The sequence below is a fragment of the Oryza sativa genome, chromosome 5 (assembly GCF_034140825.1).
Source record: "Oryza sativa Japonica Group chromosome 5, ASM3414082v1".
NCBI lineage: Eukaryota > Viridiplantae > Streptophyta > Magnoliopsida > Poales > Poaceae > Oryza > Oryza sativa.
In genome coordinates, this window is record NC_089039.1 from 4,576,082 (window position 1) to 4,603,790 (window position 27,709).

General features: G+C 42.7%; 4 protein-coding genes and 2 non-coding genes across 7 annotated transcripts; 3 read left to right on the plus strand and 3 right to left on the minus strand.

Annotated features, from left to right (window-relative positions):
* The first annotated feature begins 2,195 nt into the window (after nucleotides 1-2,195).
* Nucleotides 2,196-5,377, plus strand: LOC9266224 (rRNA 2'-O-methyltransferase fibrillarin 1). Of its 2 annotated transcripts, none has more exons than XM_015785095.3 (7): nucleotides 2,196-2,292; nucleotides 2,373-2,689; nucleotides 3,008-3,103; nucleotides 3,228-3,305; nucleotides 3,390-3,566; nucleotides 4,851-4,919; nucleotides 5,033-5,377. In XM_015785095.3, the coding sequence occupies exons 1-7, from the start codon at nucleotides 2,277-2,279 to the stop codon at nucleotides 5,207-5,209; spliced, it is 930 nt and encodes a 309-aa protein (XP_015640581.1). In that variant the 5' UTR covers nucleotides 2,196-2,276; the 3' UTR covers nucleotides 5,210-5,377. The 2 variants fall into 2 exon arrangements, with proteins under 2 accessions (XP_015640581.1, XP_015640582.1); XM_015785096.3 differs by having other exon boundaries at nucleotides 4,856-4,919.
* Nucleotides 3,694-3,768, plus strand: LOC112939168 (small nucleolar RNA snoR60). Its single transcript, XR_003242710.1, has one exon. It is a non-coding gene; the product is annotated as a small nucleolar RNA snoR60 (small nucleolar RNA).
* Nucleotides 4,246-4,320, plus strand: LOC112939169 (small nucleolar RNA snoR60). Its single transcript, XR_003242711.1, has one exon. It is a non-coding gene; the product is annotated as a small nucleolar RNA snoR60 (small nucleolar RNA).
* A 2,750-nt stretch (nucleotides 5,378-8,127) lies between the features above and the next one.
* Nucleotides 8,128-14,413, minus strand: LOC4337958 (probable cellulose synthase A catalytic subunit 1 [UDP-forming]). The gene is made up of 14 exons (NM_001402501.1): nucleotides 14,036-14,413; nucleotides 13,271-13,466; nucleotides 12,894-13,081; nucleotides 12,709-12,793; nucleotides 12,436-12,625; nucleotides 11,831-12,097; nucleotides 11,385-11,730; nucleotides 11,168-11,305; nucleotides 10,955-11,080; nucleotides 10,665-10,877; nucleotides 10,333-10,591; nucleotides 9,976-10,172; nucleotides 9,483-9,833; nucleotides 8,128-9,263 (listed from the first exon to the last, which is right to left on the minus strand). Exons 1-14 carry the CDS (start codon nucleotides 14,120-14,122, stop codon nucleotides 8,676-8,678), a joined length of 3,231 nt encoding a protein of 1,076 aa, NP_001389430.1. The 5' UTR covers nucleotides 14,123-14,413; the 3' UTR covers nucleotides 8,128-8,675.
* A 7,455-nt stretch (nucleotides 14,414-21,868) lies between these two features.
* Nucleotides 21,869-22,623, minus strand: LOC129734111 (MAPK kinase substrate protein). The gene has a single exon (NM_001420365.1). The coding sequence runs from the start codon at nucleotides 22,569-22,571 to the stop codon at nucleotides 22,203-22,205; it is 369 nt and encodes a 122-aa protein (NP_001407294.1). The 5' UTR covers nucleotides 22,572-22,623; the 3' UTR covers nucleotides 21,869-22,202.
* Nucleotides 22,624-23,998: 1,375 nt separating this feature from the next.
* On the minus strand, nucleotides 23,999-27,038 carry LOC4337959 (zinc finger CCCH domain-containing protein 34-like). Its single transcript, NM_001420366.1, has 3 exons — nucleotides 26,803-27,038; nucleotides 26,543-26,653; nucleotides 23,999-25,771 (listed from the first exon to the last, which is right to left on the minus strand). The coding sequence occupies exons 1-3, from the start codon at nucleotides 26,896-26,898 to the stop codon at nucleotides 24,497-24,499; spliced, it is 1,482 nt and encodes a 493-aa protein (NP_001407295.1). The 5' UTR covers nucleotides 26,899-27,038; the 3' UTR covers nucleotides 23,999-24,496.
* Nucleotides 27,039-27,709: the final 671 nt, after the last annotated feature.

Below are 27,709 nucleotides of genomic sequence, written 5' to 3' on the forward strand. Positions count from 1 at the left end.
GGCCCGTTTGGTTAGGAGGGACTGGGTGTAAAGAGAGATGAGACTATTTAAGTGTTTTGTTTGGTTTGGAGACATGGGAATTTTGATGGGATGGTGATGGAGAATTGAGTAAGGAACTCCCTCCTTTTTAATACCTGGGTAGGGGCAGGTAACTGGGAGGAAATTCCTCCTTTACTTTTTCTAAGCAAATCTCAGCTATCCGTTTTTATTAATGACCTAATCTCTAACTAAACTCCCTATCAATTTCTATCATCTCTACCAAACAAGATATTAGGTTTAAAAATCAAATTCCCATCTTAATCTCATCATCAATTCCCTCGTGTAAATTCCCAATCCCCTTCTCTCGAGTTATCAAACAAGCCGTCAGGAAAAGGACGGCGGCGCGGCGAGGGCTTTGTTGTGGTGATCGGCCATACGGTGTGGGGAATTTCATCTAATCCCGATTTTTACGGGGAATCATATTATGCGAAAGAAAAGGCGAAACAAGGTATTTACAAATAAAAAAATAATTTATAAATAAATTTTTATATAAATGGTAACGATTTTAAAAAAGGCTGAAAAATAAACTACGATGAAAAAATTCCAAAATCAACTCTACATTTAACGTTAGAAATTTAAATGTTTTACTAATAAGTATAAACATAATTGAAAAGATGAGGAGTTTTTTTTTTATTCTGCACTTTAGCCCTTTGGTTATGGGGTTTTACCGAAACAGATAATATCACTATTAACAATTATCGTACATGCCATGAGTTTGATCAATGGACAAAGAAACCATAAACCCTTCCATGCGCACGCTTCCTATACTATTAAAATGTGTATTTTTTTCTGAAAAGTTTCGATATAAAAGTTGTTTTAAAAAATAATAGCAATCTATTTTTTAAATTTAAAATAACAATATTTCTCTCAAACACTCCAACTTACTTCCTCGTTTTCCGCGCGCACGTTTCTCAAACTACTAGATGATGAGTTTTTTTGCGAAAAAAAATTTCTATACGAAAGTTGTTTTAAAATATTATGTTGACTCATTTTTAAAAAATAGTTAATATTTAATTAATCACGCACTAATGGATTATTTCGTGTTTTGTGTATGGGGAGTTGGGGATAGGCACCTCCCGAACACGAGAAATTTGGCATTATGCCATCTTTGGAATGGGGTTTCGCTGAAATGTCATTCCGGAACGTGGCTTCGTTAAAATACCACTTTCAGACGATGCCAACTTACTGGAATGCCATTTTCTCCATTTTACACGAATTGTAAATGTTTTGGCACATACACTAATCTTTTTGCGCCTTACCTAAGCCGATGATGCCTTTGAGCTCTGCCGCCGATTGTAGCCGAGTGAGGAGGACGGGTTGCCATCGGAATAAAGATGGCGCATCCGGCCGATGTCACCTTTGAGCTACTCCGCTGTCGCGGCGCCGGTTTCCGCTGAGCGAGAAGGAGTGGTATGGGTCATGGGAGATGGGTGGTGTTATGGAGGAGGAAGGTGAGGAGCTGGGACAATAGCCGCCATCCTGACCATAGAGCGAACCGAGGGGGAGACTCGAGTTCGTCGGGCTTCCTGTTTCTCTCGCCGCCGTTCTGCTTTCCCAACGCTAGAGCGGCTCAACCTTTCACTCATCTCACCGTGGGTGCACCCGCTCCTCTCCTCCATCCCAGTCCTCGCTCGCCATCTATTGCTGCGACCCTACCAAGCTTGTCAACCTCGCCGCACTGGGAGGGCTCCCTCTGTCGCGTCAAGCTCGTGCGATGGCACCAGCGCTGCCTGAGCCTCTAGGCGTGGATCTAGAGCCACTGCTATAGGCCTGCCATTTTCTCCAAGGCACGGGGAGGAGGATAATGGCAGTGGTGGCTCGCCGGTGACGGTTCACATAGGAACGAAAGGGAAGAGATGGAATCTAGAGGGTATTTTGGTTAGCTTGACAAGAAAAATAGGGTAAAATTCATGTGATTTGATAAAAAATGGAAGAAATAGTAGTAGCATGTTAGCCTTGTTTGAAGATGACATTCTAGGGAAGCCAAGCAATGTCAATTTTCTCCCCCGGAGACAGCCTAGTGCACAGCTGAGAGCATCCTATTTATCAACACACCCTAGCCGTCCATTTTCCGTCCCTCTCATCAACGGCCGTGATCAAACACCAACGCTAGTCTCCCTCTATAAATCTTCCTCCCCCTTCCCCATCCAAACCCTAACCCCCTCCAAAACCCTAAACCTCTCCCCCTCACCTGCGGCGGCGGCGGCGGCGGCGAAGCACCTCGTCGGCACGACACCATGAGGCCACCGCGAGGTAAGCAACCACCCGAAACCCTAGGATTCATCTCGCGCTCGATTCCACTTCCACCCTTACACGATGCTGTTCTGCGTCAGGCAGGGGATTCGGGAGGGGAGGAGGAGGGAGAGGCGATGGCGGCGGCCGCGGCGGCGGCGGTGGGAGGGGATTCGGGAGGGTCGGGGACAGCGGCGGGAGAGGAGGCCGTGGTGGGAGGGGAGGCAGGACGCCGAGGGGCCGTGGCGGCGGCCGCGGTGGCGGCGGGAGGGGTGGCATGAAGGGCGGGAGCAAGGTGGTCGTGGTGCCGCACAAGCACGACGGCGTGTTCATCGCCAAGGCCAAGGAGGACGCGCTCTGCACCAAGAACATGGTCCCCGGCGAGTCCGTCTATGGCGAGAAGCGCATCTCCGTCCAGGTCCTTTGCTCTTACTCCCTCCATTTTTTTTTGCGTTCTACTTATTTAGTGTTTTGCTAGAACTGTAGTATGATTGTATTGTACTGTAGCAAGCTGTAAGATGTTGCAATGTTGATTCTATGCAGTGTACACAGATTATGTTCAAATCGTGCTAGAACTGTTAGGATAATTTAGTGCGCTGTAGAAAGCTGTAAGATGTTGCGCAATATTGCTTCTTTGTAGTGTGATACAAAGATTGTGTACATGACGCTTGTTTCTGTTCATATTGATCTGTTTTATTGTACATGACTGTTGTTTCTGCTTTTCTGCTATGTACAGAATGAGGATGGAACCAAGGTTGAATACAGGGTGTGGAATCCCTTCCGTTCAAAGTTGGCTGCTGCTGTGCTTGGTGGTGTTGACAACATCTGGATTGTAAGTTTCTTGGTTGAATCCACGTGTGCAACTTTATGCTTAAGTGGTTTAAAATCACTGTGGTTTGTTAATGCTGTAGTATAAAAAAATGCATCAAGTGTTAATGTTTGCATCATGATTTTAGGCTCCTGGTACCCGTGTGCTGTATCTCGGTGGTGCCTCAGGAACAACCGTGTCTCATGTGTCTGATATTGTTGGACCGGTGAGATCTCATTTACTGTTCTCATTTATTATTCAGTCACCTAGGTATGCAATTTTGCCATTCGCTAATCAAGTCATTTTGCAGACCGGTTTGGTCTATGCTGTTGAGTTCTCGCACAGGAGTGGTAGGGATCTTGTCAACATGGCCAAAAAGAGGACCAATGTAATTCCCATCATTGAAGATGCTAGGCACCCGGCGAGGTACCGGATGTTGGTTGGCATGGTTGATGTTATCTTCTCTGATGTTGCCCAGCCAGATCAGGTATACCTTTCTCACAATGATTTCATGATCTTGAAAACGACCTTAGATAATTTATTATATGGTTACTAGTTAGTATTCATTAAGTGTGTGACAATGGTTTTGGTGACATTCTTTGATTACTTGCGGGCTGCAAATGATGAGCTTACTCGGATTCCCCTTCAGGACATCAAATTGGATGATGCAGATTCGAGTTTCTGATGCATTAAAGCCCATTACCACCTGTTTTTTCTTTGCTGTTTTTGCCTGCTTTTTAAACTGTCTTTGTTGTCAGTTTTCTTATGTCTAGCTGTTTATATTCCAGTTTATGTTTAAGCAACCTCCAACCCAGAAGTTCTATTCCTACACACGGAGTAGTATTCTTGTATGCTTCTGAAGTACTTAAATTGTAACACGAAGATGCATTCTTTCTTTTGAAACACTTCTGTTATATATTTTTTGAATCTATCCTTTTTGAAATTGGTTTTCAATTGTTATGAGTTAACCATGGCTATGGATTTCTTTTGGAAGCGTTTGGTGGCCTTGATGTCTTTTACTAATTTATAGAATTATTTACAGCACGAGTATACCTGCAGTTTTGCTTCTATATGGCTGTGTTATGCATATGAGGACTTTGCATTTCAGTGCCAGCACTACTTACTATGTCCCTATATCCCTTATTATTTAATATTTTGATTGGGCTTAGCATATGATGATCTTACTCGGATTCCCCTTCAGGACATCAAATTGGATGATGCAAATTCGAGTTTCCGATGCGCTGTGCCTCCATTATTTCATTCCCTTCTCTTTGCATTTTATGAGTATTCTGTACATCATATTTGGATTGTGCTAGCAATTTGCCATATGCTTGGTTGTTTATACTCTCTTTAGTATGGTACAACCTTCAGCGATATGTGTGCTTTGTTGGTGGCTAATAGTCATGTTTTTGACTTTTTGCATATTAATTTTCTTGATATTGTCTTGTTCTTTTTTCTGTAATATGTCAGCTTTCCTGGTATAGCTTTCTCTCCTATTGTTATTTTGTTAGTCTAGTGCTAATTAGAACTATTCCAGTACTTGCCGTACTACATTTCTTAATTCTGTGGCAGTGTCGGACATTGATATGTTTTTGCCTTGTAACATTGCTTACAATAATTCATGTATGTTTGCTGCTAGAGTCTCGGATAAATTGTCTGCATATAAAATTCCCTTTATGGAATCTTCTTCCATGGCCATGTCCTTTGTTGAAGATCTTGAAGATTCTCACTGATTTTTGAAACCTTTCCTATGGAATCCTCTGTCCTGCAGGCTAGGATCTTAGCCCTCAATGCATCCTACTTCCTGAAGAATGGTGGACATTTTGTCATTTCAATCAAGGTACTTTTGTCTTTTCTCTCCCCTGAATCCTGAAGATAATCACCTTGATTGAGGTTGAGATTGGGGAGATATTAGATGTAATACTAGGTATTGGACTGAAATTGTTTGAACAGGCGAATTGTATCGACTCCACCATGCCAGCTGAGGCTGTGTTTGCTAGTGAAGTTGAGAAGCTGAAGGCAGATCAGTTCAAGCCCTCTGAGCAGGTGACGCTGGAGCCTTTCGAGCGTGACCATGCCTGCGTCGTTGGTGGTTACAGGATGCCCAAGAAGCAAAAGGGTACATCTTAAGAAGAATAAAACTTGTGGTTGTGAGTGACTGGTGCTAAAATGTAGTGCTGCACAAAACTTTTGGTCTAATTGTTTTTCACTTGCACCCTGGTTTGTAAGGCTGAAATTTTTGGACAAATGATGCTAGGAGAGAAGTAAAAAGTCACTCAGGTTTTGCACTGCCCTTTACTGCAAGTTGCATCATTATTGGTGCTACTAGGGGTGATACGCTAATCAATAGGGATGAAATTGGTCACCGAAATTCCTCACAGTTCCTGTTTCCGACAGTTAGACCGTTATCGTTTTTGGCCACATATATACAATTTTGATTTTTTTTTATGCGAACAGTGAATATTTTAATTGATAAATATGGTGACCGACCGAGTGTCTTTATGACGACCCCCTTCCTACCATCAAAGGTTTTCATTTTCGTCATAAATCTTGCGATGACTTGCCTTTTCATTTTATCAGAATTCTTGCCTCATCTTCTACTTATCAGCTAAAATTTAAATTTTCAACCTTAAATTTAGCTAAAATTTAAATTTTTTACCTTAAATTTAGAGCTAATTTTAGGGGTTTTTTTTATTAAAGATTATTTTTATCCTTTGCTTTTATATTGTTAAAAACATGTATATAAAAGTTTTATTCATAAATTATTATTTTTTTACAAATACGCCGTTAGCGAAGCGAAGTTTCTAATTTTCTTGCTCTCAAGTATTATAATAAGCTAATGTTATAGGTAACATTTCCATGCATTGAGAGTATAATGTGGACGTTAAAATTATCGTGACATGTCCATGCTCAACGCATTGAGAGTATAGATCAACGCTAATATTACCGGTAACATGTTCATGCATTGAAACGGGCCCTTCTGATTTGGATGGTTTGGGAGTATTGATGGAACCTAAAGCACGGGATTGAGAGCAATGTGGTGGGAGGAGGGAGCGGAAGGAGAATGACTTCACTTTTACGAAAAATATTCAACCAACCTTTCGAGAAAAATAAAAAAAAATATCAACTACGAACTTAGTTCAGTTAGGCCTTATTTTGTTCCCACATCAAAATTTTTTCACCCAATCACATGAATGTTTGGTCAAATATGTAGTATTAAATATGAAAAAAACTAAATACATAGTTTGTGTGTAAATTGCGAGACAATAAGTCTAACTGCGCCATGATTTGACAATGTGTTGTTACAGTAAACATTTACAAATGATGGATTAGATTAATTAGGTTTAATAAATTCGTCTCGCAGTTTTCTGGCGAAATCTGTAATTTGTTTTGTTATTAGATTACGTTTAATACTTCAAATATATGTCCGTATATCCGATGTGACAAACAAACCCAAAAATTTACCCCAACTAAACAAACCCTAAGTGAAATGGTTGCTCCAAAAAGGAAACGGGATTCGCTTTTTACATTAAAAAACTGCTCTGATCCCTGAAAAAAAACTGCACTGAACTAATACTCCCTACATCCCCAAACGTACGAAACAGAGGCTGTGTTTAGTTTCTGAAATTGGGGAGAAGTTTGGGGAAAGTTGGTAGTTTGGAAAAAAAATTGAGAGTTTACGTGTGTAGGAAAGTTTTGAATGTAATGTGATGTGATGGAAAGTTGGGAGTTAGGGGAAGTTTAGTGTGAACTAAACACACCCAGAAAATGAAATCTGAAAAATAATTTAGCACTCGAGCAATTTTGTTATGCGTTTTATTTACTTTATTATTAGCAACGTGGATTCCACGTGCAAGCATACTATTTGTGAAGAAAGTAGTGGATTTGTTAACAACATACTTCCTCTAGTTTTTTTATGACGTTGGCTAGTTTAAATTTATACTGGTGAACGTTACACATATATGCATGGAGGTAGTATCTTTCTGCCTCTACATGTGTCAACAATCTTTAATCAAACAAAGTGGATTTTGCTTGCTAACTAAAGATTAAACTTTGGGTCACTCATTGCTTATGAACCAGGCCTTGCTACCTCAACTTTGGTCGGTTGGGCTTGTATATTTTGCTTGTGATTTGGTGTTTCAGCATCGGAAAGAATGTATGTTCTTCAATGTTGGTATGTGATCGAGTTAAAATGCTTTTATAGCTGTAAATATTGTTGATGTATAGCACGTGCATTGTTGTTGTAAATCTTAAGAGTGGCCAGTGTACCGAAGAAGATCCGGCGGTCACGGCGGCGAGGCAAGGAATTTCTGGTTGCGGCGATGCGCCGCACCTATCGACGACAAGCAACCATGCGGTGCGGGGGACTGAGAATTTGGGTCTGAGCTGAATTTGTTTTAAAAAGTCTCAATTTAGGCTCCTCAAACAGGGGTTGAGTTTGGATAGTATCCCTCATCAACGAAACTGGAATAGAGCTGATTAGTTGACTGATTATGACCTGCCAGAGGAGGCATGGGCCAGCTCTTTGGGGTGGCGGCAGGGTTCAGCGGCAAGTTCAAAAGTCGACCGACGGAGAGACGCAGATGAGGTGTGGTAGAGGCCACTTGCTGTCAATGCTTGTGCAGTGGTTTCTGAGTTGGTGGGCGACAAATTACAACGAAGGTTGTAGGGTTTCATGCGAAAGCATCGCCCAGTGGATCACTGGGCCGGCAAAGGCTATGCCTTCGGGTGTCGTTACCCCTTAGGGCGCCGCTAAGGGTACCTCTCTTTATTCTTGGCGAGTTTTCTTTGGGTGAAAACCACATCTTTCTAAGAATGTGGGAGATGGCGACGTCCTTGATGGCGTGACCTACGTGGTGGCATTGTTTTCGGAATCTCGTTTCTGTGGTGTTGTTGGAGGTCTGGCGATGATCAGCCACGCATAGCGGGGGGTCATTTTGGAATGCTACACATTCTAATATTGCGAATTGACATGAGACCTCGTAATCCTGACAGGAGGCTTGTTCGATTAGGATACAACACATCGTATTACTTTGTGAATCTAGATATATCAATTCTATTAGTTTATTTTGATACGGACAAAGTATCCATGACACTCTGAAACTCTGCTAGTGTTAAGCTCCAGAAACAGAGAATGCAAATGTCATGAACAAACAACTCAAGATGTATATGTGTTGCAACTTGTCAAGTGAACAGCTGAAATACTGAGTTGCCTTACATTATATGCTACGAATATAATTAAAATGTTCACCGCAAAAGAATGTAATTGGAATATATCCGTATAAATAACATCCCATAGTATGTGTAACAACGACCCCTCAAACAAATGACTAAAATAACGGGTGTCACAAAAGAAGAAAAAAATTCACAATTTACGCTGCTGGGCTGGCTTCTTCGCAGGCAAAATAAGGCTTCACAGTTCCATCGTATCAGCAGCTAGCGCCAGCACTGAAGTAGCTAATAAACAGTGGCATAACTTAGATAAAAAAGGTCTTCATCTACACAAAAAGAAGATCCCATTCTAGCCCCCCTCAGGTATTTACACAAGGGGGGGTAGACCTTGATTGATTGAAGTTCATCTTCGTAACGGTGCCGATCAGCAGTTCACACCGCATTGCCCCAAGGCGACGGCTTTCTGAGTAGGCGAAATGAAAGGATCGATCTTGACCCACAGAAGGGAGAAGATCGACGCGAGGAGGATCGACCAGACGATGACGATGGTCGGAGTGCGGTTCTGCCTGCCCATGAGACCCTTGAGGAAGGGGTAGAGATGGAGGATCACCCAGATGGAGAAGAAGAGCTTTCCAAAGAGAGGACCCCATGATTGGTAACCGCTGTTAATGGCATATGATATACCCGCCACCATGCCCACCAGGTTGATGACAAGCACGGTGGTCGGGGGAATGAGGAGACTGGTCCACTTGAACACGTATAGCTCAGCAAAGTCACCATCCTCATCGGACGCCTTTGAGGTAACAGTGAAGTTGGTATCAATTCCTGCTAACACTTTCAGAAGACCCTGGAACACAGCGAAGAGATGGGCAGATGTGCCACCAATGACCCAGAACTGTTCATTTCTCCACCAGTCCTCGATACCAACACCACTCCATCGGAGCTCCAGAATACCAGTTGCGAAAATGGAGGCGAAAAGCAGAATAAAGAACATCCCAGCATAATTGCTAATCTGCATATCAGAAAAAGATCTGATCAGAGAAGTTCCAGAAGGGCAGAAACTTAACTAAAACAACAGAGCTCTCCTGAATAAGAAACCATGATGATTAGCAAAAGGTATTGTTGGATTGTGGTCATAAAAGCAGAGTGCATAACAAAAAAAAACAATATGGTAATTAAAAAAATCATCGAATAACAGAATAAGAAAGTGAATGGATATCCTTTGACTAACCTCAGGAATGATAAATTTGTTGGTGAGGAGACAGATAGCAGGAAGCACACAATAGGCGATAAGTGGAATGGATGTAATTGGATAAACAATGGTGTTAATGTAAGCCAGCCTCTCCAGAAGTTTCAAACGCCCATTGTAACCATACCAGATAGGACAATGTCTGCTAAGCAGAATCTCAACAGACCCAAGAGCCCAACGTAGCACTTGGTTAAGACGATCAGACAGATTGATTGGCGCAGAACCCTTGAAGCATGGCCGTGGTGGCATGCAATAGATTGATATCCAACCTCTTGCGTGCATTTTAAATCCAGTCAGAATATCCTCAGTAACTGAACCATAGATCCAGCCAATCTGAAATCACATTGGAAAACAAAAAAGTTAACTTCTAGGCTTCTATTTCTATACAGAACAAGGAGTCCACACCCATGACTTGGCAAGAAGTAGAACAAAGATCTCTAGGAAGAAAGAGAAAATTACGGGTTGCCCCACTAACCTCTTTTCCCCATTCAGTTTTGTCCTCATATCCACAACTGATAACATGGATGGCTTCCTTCAGTAGAGATGCTGGGTTCGTTGAGGGTGGTATGCCTCCTTGAGTCATGAAGGTGGACGCAATAAAAATTGGCGATTGACCAAAACGTTTCTCTAATCTCTTCTGGGACATCAGCACTGACCTTTCATCTTCATAACCTAATGAATTACAAAAGCAATATTAGAGGAGGGAGCCAGCTTGAGTATCTCAAAAGTCTGTGTAAACATAAGACTAGATAGAAGCATAATGTTGATAACACTAAATGCAGTGGTTGTTCATAACATAAAAGATAAAAGATGAACAAAGACTAGCACAAACCTTCAATGCCCTCTTCTATATCTTCCATGTTAAAGATAGGAGCTGAAGACTCTGTTCTCTTCATCATACGGTTTTTGCTATCCATGTAGCTCTTGCTCTTTTTCTTTCTGCCACCACAGCAGCTCTTAACAACAATGTTAGGTTCCAAATCAGCCTCAGTTAGTACAGGATCATAGCCATACAAGGCCTGCCTATTGAAGCAGCAACCTGTTCCCACATAAACTGGACCCTGAATGCCATCTAAACCTTTCATGTTAATCTGCAAAGCAGAAAAGCATGTCAGACATGAAAATTTTGATATGATGGACAAACAAAGGCACCATTGTACTCACATCAAAGAAGACTATGTTGCGATTAGCGTATCGATCGTGCAAGTCAATGCCATCAAATCTTTGTGGGAACTGAACATAACAAGTTTTCCTTCCTAGTGCGGGATCCATCATGAAGCACATTGCTTCTCTAAGAGCTTTGCTACTGTTGAAGTAGTGATCACAATCCACATTGAGAAGATAGGCACCATTTGTCAGCACAGCAGATACACGAATCTGCCCACCAGAAATAGGGGTATATAAGTATTGGGTTGATAAACTTCAGTGATAAATTTACAGAATTGAACACATACCAATGCATTCATTGCACCAGCCTTCTTGTGATGCTGGAATCCTGGCCTCTTTTCACGAGAGACGTAGACAAGCCGTGGCAACTCGTTACCATCAGTGTCAAGCCCACCACTGTGCCCCAAGAACACCTGTAATCAACATAACAGGAGTTTAGTATACACGAACCTGATTAAATTAGAATCTTAAACCACTCCCCCATTAGAAGTAAAGATCACCTGAATCATGCCAGGGTGATCCCTTGGGTTATTCCCAGGCCAAGCAGTGCCATCAGCCATGGTCCACCCCTCTTCAGGTACTTTTTGTGCCTTCGCAACAAGAGCATTGATCCGTACCTTGAATTCTTCATACTCTCTCTGAAACAGAGTATCCAAAGTTAAATACTCAGGCACAATGCAGATTGGCGGTAATCTAACCATGACAGTAGAAGCTTACCTTCATTGCCCGCCTTTCTTTAACAAAGGAAGGTTGGATTTTGTCCTTCAGGTAATCTATTTTTTGAGCAAAGTAAAACTCTGGAGCTCGTGGTTCAATATTGTGCTTCTTGCAAAACGGAACCCACTTCCTAGCAAATTCTGCAGTTTCTGACAGAGCCTCAAAAGTTAACATAGCTGAACCATCGTCAGAAACATAGCATGACACTTTGTCAACAGGGTAATCCACAGCCAGAATGGACAAAACAGTGTTTGCTGTGATCAGAGGAGGTTCCTTTAGTGGATCCACCGTACTGACAAAGACATCAATGGGAGCAAGCTGTGATGGCTCTCCCTCCCTATCATATCTGCAACATTAGATTGGACGCCTCAGGACACAGAATATCAATGTAAGAGAGTTTCAGTGCCACGACCCTGAAAAAATGTATATCAAGTATCTCATCTTACCTCAATGCAAGCCTGTCAAGGTATGTTTCACGGTTTATCGGGTACCACTTTGGGAATTGATCTAGGAGCCAGGATAAGGCAAACCAAATTTCACAGATAACAGATACTAGCCACAATCCATAAGCATCCCGCACTGGATGAGTGACACGATATTGGAAGAAGAACATCAGGATGATAAGACGGAGAATGATAACAATCCGGTAAAGGTTGAGCTGGTTTGAAGGGATAGGCACTATGCGGCTCAGAGGTAGACGTGCATCATCAACCCTGTGAAAGACAATTACAGAAAGATCAATATACTTGAAGCAATATATACAATATACATCAAACTGCAGTAGTGGTAAAGCATAGTCAATGAAAATCTATATCCTGATCAAACTCAGAGGTATAAAACTATCTAATAAGTCATTGAATAACATGGAGAAAAGGGCATTCTAAGTGCTTGAGTGAGCTATCTTCAGTATATGCTGATATGATATACCTTCAGTCTGCGCATCATAAAGACCAAGTTTTTGGGTGTCTGATGTGAATTTCTATAATGCAAAAATAACTATCTAAATCCACTGCAAAGCAGCGTGTATAATATAAGGATAGGTTGTCCATACATTTGCATATCTTCACCATTTGAACCAGTCCCTTCCATGTCTCCCCCTCTTGCCTCTGGATATTTATTAGCTACCTGCATCATATTTTTGTCCTGCTTGTTCCTCCAGCTGGCAACTCTTTCTTGCCAGTCAACACTGTTAATCCCATAGGAATTCAAGTCCTTGGAGGGGTCCACAATCCTCACAGGAACTGGAATCATAATAGAGAAATGTTAGCACTTTCCAAACCAATGTTTTTCCCAAGGAGCAATTTATGATGAGTAAGAAAAGTACCTGGAACACTTGGATCAACATAGCTTGATGTTCCGCTGCGGATAGAATGGCGATCGGGGGAAGCATCAGGGATCTCTCCTGAGATCTGAATGAAAATATCAGTTTGTCAGTACCCAAGAGCACAGCATTCTTACAGAAACAAGTTCACTGATACAAGTGAGAACTTATATCATGTTAAACTGTACCTGTTGCCCACTTGTCAGACGGGGAATCCGATGTTGTTCGTGGCGAGAAGATGAAGACAGGTCAACATCTTCCCCCTGTCTCTGTATCTGCCACTCTGGACCTTTGCCATTGCCATGCTTATAATTGAATTCATTGTCCAGGTCATCAACATCTTCCTCCTCCTCATCGCCCTGAACTCTAGGGCTACCTGCATTTTGTCCAAGGCGGCAAAACAATCACAGTATACATCAATCATTTGTCTTTATGGAATAAAAGACAGAGTTGGTAGTCTAATTTTATATGTGGATACATAGATATGAAGCAAGAATCAAACATGAACTTAGTAATGATATATTATATGACATATAAATAATAGAACAGTTGTACAGAAACCAACCTTTGTGCCTCTTGTATCTAGTCTTGCACTGGGGGCAGCACTGGTTCCCTTCCTTGCGCTCGTACTCGTAGCAAGGGCGGCAGACCGGGAAGGCGCACTCATTGCAGGCAACAAAGACGTCGCCGGTGGCCGAGACGCCAACAGTGTCGCCACAAATCTGGCAGACCTGACCATTCACACTCTTCCCTGGCTTAGCCTGCATCAAGCAAGAAAACGACAGTTAGTACATGCCCAAACGGAACTACAGAACTATTAGTAATTAATCACTAACTAAAGAACCATCTGCTTCGCTTCAAGTCGAAACCAAGGTCCTAAAGCTAGAAATGGAGGAGCTCTACAAAAGCTGGGCATGAATTCCACAGTTCTAATGATTCAGCCTCTGCGTCATCAGTACTAACCAAGCTGAGATCTAACACATCAATGGCACCTCAAATGCTACCCGCGAAGCCTAGACTGGGGAATTCCGGGAGCTGCATTGCTCTAGCTAAATCCCTACAATTCCACAACCACCGGACATTTCCTCACATGAGGATTACTCACTAACAATTCCACACAGGAGGACACTACAATCGCCCGCGCCAAATGCACATAGGGAAAACTGCGGGGGAAAATCCCCGAGCCCAGCACAAAAAAACAAACGCAATTTTGCGGGGGATTCGATTCGAGAGATGCGCACCCAACACCACACTCACTCCCTCTCCCCTCACCCCAGATCCACCACCGACACGCTCTCATCTCGCTCGCTCATCGCACGCACGCACGTACCGGCGGTGGCGCGTCGCCGTCGGGGCGGATCATGACGAACTCGTTCCGGTTGCGGGATCCCGCCACCATCCCCGCGTTCGCCGCCATCCTCCTCCCCTTCCTCCTCCTCCTCCACTCACAGCGAGAAACGGCTACGCAGCTCGCAGATCCGCGCGCGCGCGGCAAGCCTAGATCGCGGCGGCCGCCGGCGACACCACCATTCGCCGCTCCGCCTCCAGATCTGCAGCGCCGCCTCCTCCACTCCCCTCCTCCTCTTCAGCTCGCGCTCCACTACTTCCTCTCGCCTCCTCGTCTTCTCTTCTTACATACGCGAGACACGCTCGGGTTGGTTTCGCTTCAGTTGGTGGGAGTCTCGCCACCGGCTACCGCCGGTCACCCGGCTCGCCTCCTGGCCGTCGGATGAGATGAGGGGGAGATATCTCGGCCGTCGGATGAGGGGTGGAGCTGGGCACAGGCTGTCACCCGCTGACGGGGTGGGCCCGGGTGACCGGCGGTAGCGGGTGGATCTGTCGGCGCCTCGGCGGTGGACGGGAATGCCCTCCTACCTGCCGCTACTCTTTTTTTTTTGTGGTGTTTTTTGGAGGTAGGAAAGGGGGAAAGAAATGTGGCATGTGCAGCAAGCGTGTAACATGTGAGTTGGCATCAAATCGATGGTGCTGTGATTGGTGGATCGAAATTATATGGTGAGAATTATTTGCATTGCCAAGCATTCTGTGATATTTGCAGGGAAGTTAATTCAATTCTTAATTATAAAAACATTGAGAACTTATGTTTCTCGAATAGCAGATGTAATTTGTGTATTGGTCTAGTTTTCTGCAATGTTTTTCCGTTCTAAACATGTTTTGTTTTAATTTGCCACAGTATATATAACACTTATTTTGCTGACGTGGACAAGAGAAAATAGTTGTTTCTTCATGGAGAAGATATACCTCGAGCACATGACAGGAAAATATGAGAAAAATTAAAGAGGAATAATATTAAGTGCAACATTGTTAGTTGTTTTGCATACCAGCTTTTAAGTAGTTTTCTCCTATATCATCAATAATATTACAAGTTTGAATATTCTCAATGCTTTGGATTGTCATTCTTAACCAAGGTTGATGCTAACTTAAGCTTGTGCATAATATAGACTTGGTGCATTATTTGAAAATGGAAAGAGGACCTGGTTAGGGGCTCGAGGATTGAAAAAAGAAGTGCATTATTCACATGATTAAAACTATTCCTCTTCTGATTTAGGGGTAAGCAATATCTTATATTAATTTGTTTGCACTCCCTGAATCGATTAATAAATCTTTTATAGAACCTGCTGTGCTTAGAGTACCTAACACTCCTCCCAGGAAACTAATTTTCTTCTTGCCGTTTCATCGACCGACAAATGCAACGTTTTGGCACACATCATTACGGTTTTCCACCTTACCTTGGGATTTATAACAAACAACAAGATTGTAGTTCTTTTTACTTATTTACACCATAAGCGTATAGTACATGCTATGCAATTTTTATTTAAATTTACAGCAACTAATATATAAAATCACTAAAATAAAAGTCCCTGGCTCTCTTTACTCCACATCCCATATAGATAGCTACTGAACTCCCCTTTGTTTTCATCATTGCACCTCAAAGATTCACAAACTGAACATAATTAATTTGTGATGCCAGATGTAGATTAATTAAGCATGCATTAAGAGGAAAAAAAATCAGACCAGATTATAGGGAGCCTGTCACTCCAAAGTTAACAAGAACAAATGAGATGTGCTGACTTGTGCTTTGCAATAAGCACACTGTCAGGTAAACCGTTCTTGTCCCAATAATGGCGGTTGGGCTGCCACTGTCCTGCCCGTCGGTGGCCTCTTTTCTTTATTGTTACTTGCAATAATCACTAATATATATTTTTTCTCCTTCTCTCTCTCTGTAATCTCTCCTAGTTTCTTTTTGTTCCTCTAACCAAATTGGAATCTTCACATCGCATGCATGGAAAATGATTTGCCATCGGCTTGATGGTGCTGCTGTATTTCTGTTACACTGTTCGACACGAAAACTTCAGTTTGGTTTGGTACTGTTGTTGTTCATCATAAACCCTCACTTATTTTACTTCTTTTTTAAAAAAATAATAAAAATGGGTTACATCTCCGGCCTCTGTCCATAGGCATACAGCTAAAAAATACATCTCACTTATTTTACTTCTAGGATGCAGTAACAAATACATAGTAGAAAGTGTTTTTTTTTAAAAAAAAAAACTAGTTGCAAGCCATGTAGCAGTGAAGTCAAAGAAACTGACTAAACATGACAAAAAAATTTCTCTTAACTTGCTAAAATCTATCTGGTGATTTGTGAGGAACAGCATGGAGGTTCAGGCTCTACTTTGTCTGCCTCTTTTGCCCTTGATTACAACAGTGGTACTACGTACTGTAGTGGCTGGGATTATGCTGCAACAACTAATTGAAGTATTAAAACGAGTGTTGCTCTTGCCTGCAGCCTGGTTGATGGTCTAGTCTAATTAACCCGTGGATTAGTATTAGTCCTGTCGATTATTAGCTGTCTTGAGGCCAGGGGCAGCAACCACCGCTGGTGACGCTAACGTGTCTCTGCACCGCTGGTCACATGCGAAGTTGGGGCAAAAAAAAAAAAAATCAAGGGCAGAAACGCAACGTGGGGGAATATTCAGAGTTGTCTCGTGTACGTACTCTACTACTCTCTGAAGAACAGAACTGGACAGTGTACAGAACGGTCAGCATCCAGTTAAGTTAACTGTTTGTACGCAGAACTGAAGAGGAATTTCTTCGAGCATGTTGCTGTAACTAATTCTTGCGTGTGTATCCCCAGAGATCTGTGTATTTTTGTTTAGAAGAAGAATAAGAGAGGGAGAAAAAAAAAGAGTGGTCATCGGTTTGATTTTGAGTAGGGTATATAAACTGGCAAGCAGTTTCTCTGTGTGATGATTTTTCATTTAATTTAAGTTTATGTGATTCAGTTTCCTTCTCTAGTTCTCTTGAGTCGTCACAAGAAAATAATTTGGAAAGAGAACGGAAGCAAAGCAGAGAAGACGAAGGCCTCATTTGTCCTTGCTTAGATGGACCGTTGCTTAGATGGACCGTGATTTTAGCTTATGACCCTGAATTAGGAATAAGTCCACCTTGACCCCCTTCATTGGTGGTCGAATCTAATTCCTATCTCTGAACCACAGTATCGGATCTTTAGGTCCCCAACTATTAAAACTAGTGTAATTTAATTCGCTTGGTAGTTTTGGAGGGCGGTTGCGCTGACGTGGCGTCTATTTGGCGGTGTTGACCTGATCTTCGTCCCAGCCCCCAGGTGGCGTCGACGTGCCGCTTTAGCTCCCACCCCCTACAGACGGGTGATGGGGAGAGAGAGAAGGGAAAGAGACAAAGGAAAAAGGAAGGAGAGAATGGGTCCCACAGAATTTTAAAATTCTAATACCACACAAAGTGATGTGTTAACGCCATGTAGGACGAAGATTATATCAACACCGTCACGTTGTTGCCACATCAGCAAAACAGTCCTCCAAAACCGCAAGGAAGTTAAATTGCACCTGTTTTAATAGTTGATGAGTTAACATATCCGGTATTATGGTTGGATACGAATCAGATTCGGCCACTGGTTAAGGGAGTCAAAGTGAACTTATATTCCGAAATGAAATGAAGGAAATCTTGACCAGCCCAACTTGGACCCAGGGACAGGCCCAAGGCCCGGCCCACAAATCCTCGTATCATTATCTCTTGGAATAAGTTCACCGGTGGTCCCTCAACTTAACAGCGAGATTTGTTGAGGTCCCTTAACCATAAAACCAGAAATGTGTACTCCTAAACTTACACAAACCGTGCACACAAGATCCTATGGCAGTATACATGGCCCCACAAAAGTGCGTGGGGCCCACCTGTCGGCTGCACATCTATTTCCTTTTCCTTTTCTTCTCTTTTCTCTCTTCTCTCCTCCCTTCTTCGGGCCGGCGGCGGGCGGAATCAGCGAGCGCCGATGCGAGCGGCGGGCGAGCGCGGCAGCAGAGCGGCTGTGAGCCGCGGGCGGAGCGGGCGGAGCGGACGGCGGGCGAGCGTTGGCTGTTGGACGGGTGGAACGCCACGGCCCAACACGCTAGCAGTGACGCCCCCGCCATGGCCGCCGTGACCAGGCATGCGTCGACGGCGCCGGTGCCGGCCACCTTGCTGCCACGAGCGCCTGCCGCCACCGTCGGCTTCTCGTCGTCGTCCATGCCGTGTACGTGGAATTAATGGTGACAGGAAAAAAGAGATTGAGGAGATAGATAGCGAATTGAGAAGCGAGAGGAATGAATTGAAGGTGGTCAATGGCGGCTTATTAGCTCTGCTTCCTGTATATAGTCTTGTACTGGTGTTGGTGTGATGTGGTGGTTTACGTTATTGCCGTCGGTGGTCTGCGTCTTGCCGTCGGTGGTGTTCGCGACGGCCGGAGTAGGCCGGCGGGGCTGCCTGCGGTGGGGGTGCAAGAGTCCCGGGCAGAGCTCGAGTCTAGGGGAGGATGGCACGGCGGACGAGCTGAAGGAGCAGCTACAGGGCGCGCTCCAGGAGAACGGGCAGCTGAAGCGCGAGCTGCAGCAGTACACCTCCGAGAAGAAGGCCTCGGCGAAGACGACGGACGCCGCCGACGCGGCGGCGGAGCAGGCCGAGCACTGGAGAAAGGACACCGAGACCGCCATGGCTGCGGCGGCGGTTTAGGGTTTACGGCAGTCCGTGCCGCGAGCGCGCTCCGCCCGCTGCCTCCGCTCTGCCGCTGCGCTCGCTCGCCGTCCGCTCCGCCCACCGCCGCCGCCGCCGCTCCGCTGCTTCCGCTCTGCCGCCGCGCTTGCCCGCCGTCTGCTCCGCCCGCAGCCCGCCGCCGCTCTGCTGCTGCGCTCGCGCACAACCGCGCTCGCCGATTCCGCCCGCCGCCGGCCCGAAGAAGGGAGGAGAGAAGAGAGAAAAGAGAAGAAAAGGAAAAGGAAAAGGAAAAGGAAAGAGATGTGCAGCTGACATGGGCCTCACGCACTTTTTTTAATTTGTTTTGCTGACTAGGATGCCACGTCAGCAAAACCACCCATGTATACTGCTATAGGACCTTGTGTGCACGGTTTACGTAAGTTTAGAGGTACACATTTCTGATTTTATGGATAAAAGACCTTAAAAAATCTCGCTGTTAAGCTGAGGTACCATCGGTGAACTTATTCCTTATCTCTTGTACAGTTTCTACGAAGCAAGCATGACAACTGACAAAGATGCAAAATTGAACTGACCTTCGCTTGTTTGGGCATACAGGCCGTGTTTAGATTCAAATTTTTTTCTTCAAACTTTCAACTTTTCCGTCACATTAAATATTTGGATACATGCATGGAGCATTAAATATGGACGAAAAAAAACCAATTACACAATTTGCATGTAAATCGCGAAACAAATCTTTTGAGCCTAATTACGCTATGATTTGACAATGTGATGCTACAATAAACATTTACTAATGACAGATTAATTGGGCTTAATAGATTCGTCTCGCAGTTTACAGGCGGAATCTATAATTAGTTTTATTATTAGTTTACGTTTAATACTTCAAATGTGTGTCCGTACACTTAAAAAAAAATTGTCACACGAACTAAACACAACCAAAGAATCCAAAAGTATTTCACTAGTTCATGCGCCAAGAGGCAAGAGGACTAGTGTGTTGTACCATGAAAACAATATCATAACTTTCCATCCCAAGAATTTTTTTTAGCAGAACTAGAATCTCACTTCAGATCAAACAACAGCAGCAGCAGCAGAGGCAGCAAGATAGTAGAAATGAAAAGGGAAATGCAGGCTATTTTGTTACTCCTTCGAGCAAAGCTGGTCAAACAACAATGATAAATGCCGACCCTAAACTACATATATAGCCACTCTCACTTGTTAGCAACCTCTCCTAGATTCTACCCCTACCACAGTCCACAGTGCATTCCAACCCCTAAAGCATGTTATAACAAGAGAAAACTTAACATATCAAGCAGAAAACTTGAGATGTTTTTAGCATAGATGAACCAGCTGTTATATATAGTTACCACTTACCAACAAAAAAAGAACATGTTAAAAATCCCAGGAAACTTTTCATGATTCTAGCTGCCCAATGCCCACTATGCCTTTTCGTCTTAGGTTCATATTTTTGTTAGCAACGCTTCTTTAAGTGTTATAGGATGAACAATCTATTAAACGGTACGTCAAAGGCAATAGTATTTCTAGGAAAAAATCGCTTGTACAATAACATTTCATGGAACTCGTACTTGTCGATGATATTTTTTAAATTGGACACTTATAAATGGTATTTCTTGAATTTTCTCTCCACAAAAGCAACTTCGCTGAGATTGATCATGATGCCTAGGTGCTGCCAAACCAATTGAATGGTAGGCAGGAAGACCAAAAGGATATGCTTTATTGGACAAAGATGGTGGAAATGAAACTAACAGACAGACACTTTATTTCTCAATGACCGTGCACCTCTTTTTATTTTTTCTTATGCAAACTATGCACATCAATTAGTAGGATCATCATGGATTATTGTGATCAGAGGCTACATCAGTACAGTACATCACCACCTAATGTTTTGAATCCTTATTGGGAGTAGGTTGCATAGTTGGAATTGTCTGTACCTAGGGACAGGTAAATAGCAAGGTCAGTACTAAAAGACACCTAATTCCTAACCACAACAGAAGGAGAGCACATCCTCACTTTCACTGACAGGTGGCGCTCATGACCACACATCTTTTGACAAAACATGGTCTATATAACTGCCTTTTATTGCTAAAATTATCTCTGTTCACCCTAAAGATTGGCCTACCTTGTCTTATAAACCTGGCACTAGCCTACTAGGTGTAAAGCAGATCAGATAAAAATCGATTACCACTCATGAGTCATTTGCCAAGACCTGAAGACCCTACCTAACTAATTCCACATTATACTCTGTAATCTGCACATGTACTCTTGTAGTAATCGACACATAATCTAAGCCTGCATCTGACACATGTTGCAAATTTCTGACTAAGAAATGCTCTGCATATGCATTTTGCTAGCAAGGTGGATGACCATGAACAACATTCAGACAAACACTAGAGCATTTTCGGGTAAACAGCACTAGCTTATGTCAGTAGGAAAGTTTCCTGTGTGCATCAGCTCACAAGGTCACAAGGATGGTTAGCAGGTCAGGACTTCATACAAATAACTCAACTAGCCAACTAGGCATAAAGGAAATATTAGAAGTAATGAATGATCCATGTGTTCTATAGAGCCAATATCTTACTATCAGATGACAGCACTTTAACTATTGTTAAAACTATCATGCAAGACAAACCGCCAGGAGTTGGTACTTCTACTCAGAAGCAATTGGCCATCATACACCAAAAAATTAACGATAAAGAAATAATGTAATCCAAAAGGTTGACTTTGACTCATCATATACTAAGTCATCCATGCAATCACAATCATTTATATGACAATCCAAACATATCCAAAGTCATCCATGAAAAATCGCGTACATGGTAATGAAACATTCAAGCTTCCTAGCAGTAGTTAATCCAAGCTTAGAATGTTTCTACAAATCTACAGAGTAACTTTAATCTGCCCGCCAGTTCTATTTGCTTGTTTACTTTAAAGAAAGCGTTTTCCAATCATGTAACCAGCATCATAAACCACAAAGAATGCTAGAAAGATTGCATAATACACTATGGATCCACTGAGTAGCTAATAAGTGAATTCGAAGGTAAGCTGCTTAAAGGTATTAAGTACATAAGGGCGACAGTAATTCCTATGCTGATTAACCAGTAAATCAAGGGTAAGCATGTAGATCACATTCAGTAACAGTGTAGTACCAACCTTGAAATATAGCACGTATAGTACCAAATAGAAGCATCACTTGCACATCATAATATCATGCTCCTGCACATTGGCATATACATATACGCAACAAGTCTGCTACTATATGCATATAGTAAACACTTTGACAGAAAAGACAACCATAAACAGGTCCTGATTATGGCTGCCAATATAAACTGAAGAGAAAAAAAGAAAGCAAGAGAGAAACAAGCAAACAGCAAGCACTAAACCTTACAAGATATCCATTGATGAACTTTAAGCCTCAGAAAGTTCTCTAAGCCTACCCATTTGTTTGGAAAATATACAGCACACTAGTACCTTCTGGGCTTGGGAGGCTGTGAGGGCTCTTCCTTGCTAAAGATGCCGCAGAACAAGCAGCGGGAAACTTTGGGTGAAGGTGGATCCATAGCAGGAGGAACATGCCGAGTTCGAAAGGCCTGGTTGCCAGACCTGCTGCGCTCCACGCTATCGCTGCACCTTCGCTGCACCTTTATACTGGATCCAACGCTACGAGAGTGCCTTAGCTCTTTGGATTCTAAGCTACCAGCCTCTGCATCACCAGTTGCCCTTTGATCACTCTGGTTCTGGTCTTCAGACATAAGCCTCCCATCCCAGACCAAACCTGATGAACCAGACCTCCTAAATGTTTGGGAAGATCTCTGGAGCCCTCCAATCTCCATCTCCCCTTTCTATGGCTTCCTATCACTGTGTGTGTGTGTGGGGGGGGGGGGGGGTGAGCACCTAGTAAGTCCTATGGAGCAATAATACGGACTGCAGTAGGAGAGGAAATGGTGCATTCCTCAAACCTAAGAATATGCAAGCATATAAAAGGAAGGGTAACCATAACAAATTTCAGGATGAGTCAGATGATGGTGACAAGGGGTTAAGGAGATTGTAAGGTCTGTCTGCATAATGCATTGATGTGAATCCATGAATTATAAAAATAGGTCCTTTGTTGCTCTGTTTGTTTACACAAGCGGTGCTAGTTGAAACACCGCCATTTTGGTTGTAACATTTTAAGGACTAAGGGACATTAACCAACAGTAAATATTAAATGCAGAAAAGCAACAGTGCAGCAAGTATCATGAGACACAATTTTCTTTGTTTGTACTAAAAATCACAAGGCACAGTTTTGTTTTTAAGTGCCTATGGTCCCACCAAAGATGCCAAGCTGTTGTCAGTGTGAAACTTCGTTAAAATAGATAACAGAAAAATGTCACAAGAGTTTACCCTCCATAGTTCCCAGCATATAATTCAAAGCTGATTTTGAATTTTAAACATGATCATTACCCACTAAAACTCACGGTGTACAAAATAATCCACTATATTTTTCTTGGAAATCATGTTCTGTTTGAGAATGTCCCCACTCCACCAAATTGAAGCAAAATATGCAAGTAAAAAAAGAAACATACTTGTTCAAATAAAAACTCACAACAGTTTTACAAAACTCAAAGGTAAAACCGTGCATCTACAGAGTTTCAACATTAAAACAAAGAAAGGTTAACTTCGATATAGCATCAACTAGCTTTTGCTATGCTTTCTAGAAGATAATGGGGTATGTTCTGTTATTCTATAATAACAGGCTTCTCCTGGTTATTGAAAAACATTACATTTGTATGACATCTAGCTATTGCTTGAGATTCAATCATTTCTATTCACATGGCACAAACTGAATATGTACGGCACTAAGGCAGAATGAAGGTTAGGTTACGTTAGGTAGAAGAAACTAGTAGATGATTCAAAAACCCCTGCGCTACTGTCAGATGGCCAAGAAAGAAGTTACATTCTTACAGCAATGCTCCATTAAACCAAGATTTTAAGTGATGCAAAACTGAACATATGGTCAAGCTGCAACATATTCTGCTAACATTCTTCACAACATAATAGTTGTTCATCTAACTGGTCAAATACTAATACAATATAAGCCCCTGACTTTTGAACCAACACAGGAAGATCATTTGCTAAAAATAATTATAAAACAGAAGGCATCAGTCTTGTCATTAGTCCAGTTGCAAAAATTTCAGCATAACTTGCAGTGAGGAGGTTATTATCTAGAATTATTTTTGACCGTCACAAAAAATATGAAATATGTGAATGTTTAAATGCACGCAAAGTCAATGTAGCATCACCTTACTGTTATAAAAAGTACAAGTTGAGAAAATTATCATAAATAATAGCAGAACAGCAGGAGGCACTTAGGCAGGTATTGTTAATCCTAGCTTTTAAAGCAGCAGAGGGCATAACCTAAGCAGCCCCATGCAAATAAGGCCGATGCTTGTTCCTAAAAGTTCATAGATAGTACTATCATTTTACCACTAAATTAAAGTCAAGATCTTAGCAACATGAAGTAACTAGTGGATTAACATCATTTACCACTTACAAAGCAAAATTCCTTAATATGGATCCCTTCTTCATCCGCACATTCACTGGCAGGTTAACTCATAAGAATTTGTTCAAAGAAAGTTGTCACTAGACCTTCTGTGACCTTTTGACTGAATTGCTTTCATCCTCAAAAAAAAAAAAAAAACTGTTGGCATCATCCTAACCAAGTAAAGCAGAAATCTCACTGAGCTGCACTTTTACATAAACACTTGCTAGGATATGGTCACTTGCCAACAGAACTCCTACTCTTAGTCATGAGAAGCTCGGTCAGAGATTTGGGCCCCTCAAAATCATCTGAGAAGGATCTCACATTAGGCGTGCAAGCAGTGGAGTGGCTAAAACTTGAGTTGGATTTACATTTCTCTTCTTTTATCTGAGCAAGGGTCTTCGGCCCAGTAAAATCTGCAGTAGGATGTTCAGAAGATTTAGCAGAAAGAACATGCTGTTGCTTTCCTCTATTTTTCTTCCTCCGTCCCCTGAAAGTAGCATGGTTAGCAGGTTGAGGACACTCTCCCATCAAATAATCTTTCCTTTGACGAGTTGGCATTGATTCAATCTGTTGAGTACTATTCTTGGGTTCAAGGCAACGGCTTCTCTTAATGCAATCCTTCTTTCCCTTTGCACCTTTTCTATTCTCAGGTCTTCTTTTTGAGATGTGTCTAATCTGGGTGTGCTGATGAACAAAGTTAGTATCTGCCACTGAGCTGGTGAAGTTTCTGGGATTGAAGAACCTTCTGTCATATTCATCAGAAGTGACCTCAGTATTTTGTGGTAGTAAATGCCCCAAAGTGATCTCACTTTCATGCTCATGAGCTCCGTTAGGCTGGCAAAGATAAAGGTAACCTTGCCGATCATCAAGACCACAAAATTCTGGTTCATAGTTATAGTACTCTGGATCATGGTAATACATATCATAAAGAACTGGATCTCTAATACCATATTCTGCATGAAGCACCTTATTATCACTCTCTGTAGTCAATTGATGTTCAAGATCACTCTTGTTAGAGAGGCAATCATCCACAAGCACATCAAATCCAGGAGAGGAATCACGCTCATCTTGTTCTGTGTGGTCCATAGTTGAATCTCCTGAATTAAGATCTGAGACTGCGGAACATTTCATGTATTCATCTATATCAGTTGATGTTTCAAGTGCACCGGAAACAGCTTCAGCTTCACCAAATTCAGGATTGATTGACACAGGAACTTCTTTTATATGGCAAGAGGTATCTTGACAGGGATTTGTGATAGTGTCTTTCGATTCTTCAACCATCTCATCTCCAACATAACTTTTACTTACAGCAGGATTGGAAGTGGTAGCTTTACAAGAAGTTCCCACAGCATCATTAGAAGTTAGAGGCTCATGGAGGTAGGGGCAATTGTCACCTTTTGAACAGTGCGAGTTATAGTAGAAATAACAAGGGTTAGCTGCCTTGACAGAAGTAGAACACAATGAGAGTGGGTCTGCTAAAGATTTGGTTTTGTTTAAGTTTTCCAGTGGCTGCACCGAAAGGAGCTAATCAGATAACACGCAGCAACAGATGAGCAATGATAACAAAAATAGCAACGGTGTCATTCAAAATCACATAGCTGGAAGATCTAATAAGAAGATAGGGTTCCAATAATCAGTCAAATCATTTCAATGCATAACATTAGAGCATAAAACTGTGGACAAGAAAATTCAATCAATACTTCTGAGTTACTTAACAAAGAAACGGACCATGACCAACCACTCATGGTTGTAGTACTGAAATACCAAAACTTGATCTCTTATTTGTCCATTTGGCTCACTAACATAAACAGAGACAAAAAAAAAGAAAAAGAAAGTTGGGTCAATTGGCCCTTTGTTCCTGAATTTTCCTCATTAGATGAGAGCAGTGGCCTCCAAACCGTCGGGGGCACAACACAAAATAAAACTACACTGCGACTCATGTGAAACAAAAAATTTCATAACATCATCGCTATGGCTAAACTGGCAGACAGGCCCTCATGCAAGATGGACTCAAGGGTTGGAGCTGTACATGGTGGCATCAGGAAATGTACAATTGTTAGTATCAAGCAATTGCTCACAGGCAGACATGTTATCCCAGAACCAAGTCATCTTATCCCAACATTTTCCTCAAGTTTCGTGGTTCTTCCCCCATCCAAGTTAACACGATAAATGTACAACAATGGCATCAATCACCACTAATAACTAGCAAAGCAAAGTATGAATCCTTGGCATCCGATACGAAGCGAAGGGTATCGAACCGAGTGACCGCGGATTACTCACGGGGTGACGAAATGTGCAGCTCGGGTTGACGCAGTTGCCCTTGAACCAGTACCAGCAATTCCGGCGGTTGAACCGGGCGCCATCGGCATGGCGGTACTCGCACTTGGACCCCTGCAACCAAAAACCCACGCGCTCAATACGCGGCGCGCTCCGGACGGATGATCAACCAGCGGCGGCATCCACCGCCATGCCGGAAACGCGGAATCCGTGAGAAGAAAAAAAGTGAGCTAGGGTTTTGGGGAAGTTGGGTGGACTAGTACCTTGGTGCAGGTGAAGGGGGAGGCGAGGAAGTAGACGCAGTCGGTGTTGCACCTCCTCCAGCGCGGGTCCTCATCGCCCTCCGCCGCGGCCGCCATTGCTCCACTTCCTCTCTCGGCTCTCCTCTCCTCTCCGCGGGAGGAGGGATGAGGAGGAGGCGGCGGCGGAGGAAAAGCGGAGCGCGACGGCCGGGGAGGAATGGAGTGGTGGGTCCCTCTCGGTTTTTGAACTTGTCGATGCGTGGAGTGGAGCCGTGGAGCAGTTGAACCGGCAGTCTCTCTGTGCTTAGAATGCCGGTGGGTCACGCTCCTAAATTTTTCACCTTTTCTCACAGAAAACTTATTTTAGGCCCTATTTAGTCCCCACACAAAAATTTTATACCCTATCACATCGAATGTTTGAACACCTACATTGAGTATTAAATATAGGCTAAAAAATAACTAATTATACATATTGCGACTAATTTGCGAGATGAATCTTTTAAGCCTAATTTCTCCATCATTTGACAATGTGGTGCTAGAGTAAACAGTTGCTAATGACGGATTAATTAGGCTTAATAAATCCATATCACGGTTTTACTAACGGATTCTGTAATTAATCTTTTTATTAGTGCCCGAACACCCCATGCGACACTCTATATAATACCCGATATGACACGCCAAAACTTTACATCCCTGGATCTAAACACCCCCTTACAAATAAATCAATAAAAAGTAATTCTATAAGTGGATACTATTCACAGTTTTCACGGCGTTAGCGTCATTAACGCCGTCTGTTCCCTCACGCCTCCCCTCCCCCCCAATTGAAGCTAAATTACTGATGTGAATGGAGATGCGCTAATGTCATTTGCACCGATAACCTATTTGTAGTTCTTTTGAAACATAACCTATTATTTTATTACAAATAGAT

What these genes read in the sequence shown, in the direction of transcription:
- LOC9266224 (XM_015785095.3), top strand. An exon ending in TGTCTGATATTGTTGGACCG is followed by an intron (nt 3,306 to 3,389) that starts GTGAGATCTCAT and finishes GTCATTTTGCAG; the next exon opens with ACCGGTTTGGTCTATGCTGT. An exon ending in ATTTTGTCATTTCAATCAAG is followed by an intron (nt 4,920 to 5,032) that starts GTACTTTTGTCT and finishes TTGTTTGAACAG; the next exon opens with GCGAATTGTATCGACTCCAC.
- LOC4337958 (NM_001402501.1), bottom strand. Translation starts at nt 14,122, where the DNA reads ATGGCGGCGAACGCGGGGATGGTGGCGGGATCCCGCAACCGGAACGAG. An exon ending in ATCACCCTGGCATGATTCAG is followed by an intron (nt 11,081 to 11,167) that starts GTGATCTTTACT and finishes TGTTGATTACAG; the next exon opens with GTGTTCTTGGGGCACAGTGG. An exon ending in CTGGTGCAATGAATGCATTG is followed by an intron (nt 10,878 to 10,954) that starts GTATGTGTTCAA and finishes TCTGGTGGGCAG; the next exon opens with ATTCGTGTATCTGCTGTGCT.
- LOC129734111 (NM_001420365.1), bottom strand. Translation starts at nt 22,571, where the DNA reads ATGGAGATTGGAGGGCTCCAGAGATCTTCCCAAACATTTAGGAGGTCT.
- LOC4337959 (NM_001420366.1), bottom strand. Translation starts at nt 26,898, where the DNA reads ATGGCGGCCGCGGCGGAGGGCGATGAGGACCCGCGCTGGAGGAGGTGC. An exon ending in CCCCCTTCACCTGCACCAAG is followed by an intron (nt 26,654 to 26,802) that starts GTACTAGTCCAC and finishes TTTTGGTTGCAG; the next exon opens with GGGTCCAAGTGCGAGTACCG. An exon ending in GCTGCACATTTCGTCACCCC is followed by an intron (nt 25,772 to 26,542) that starts GTGAGTAATCCG and finishes CTTTCGGTGCAG; the next exon opens with CCACTGGAAAACTTAAACAA.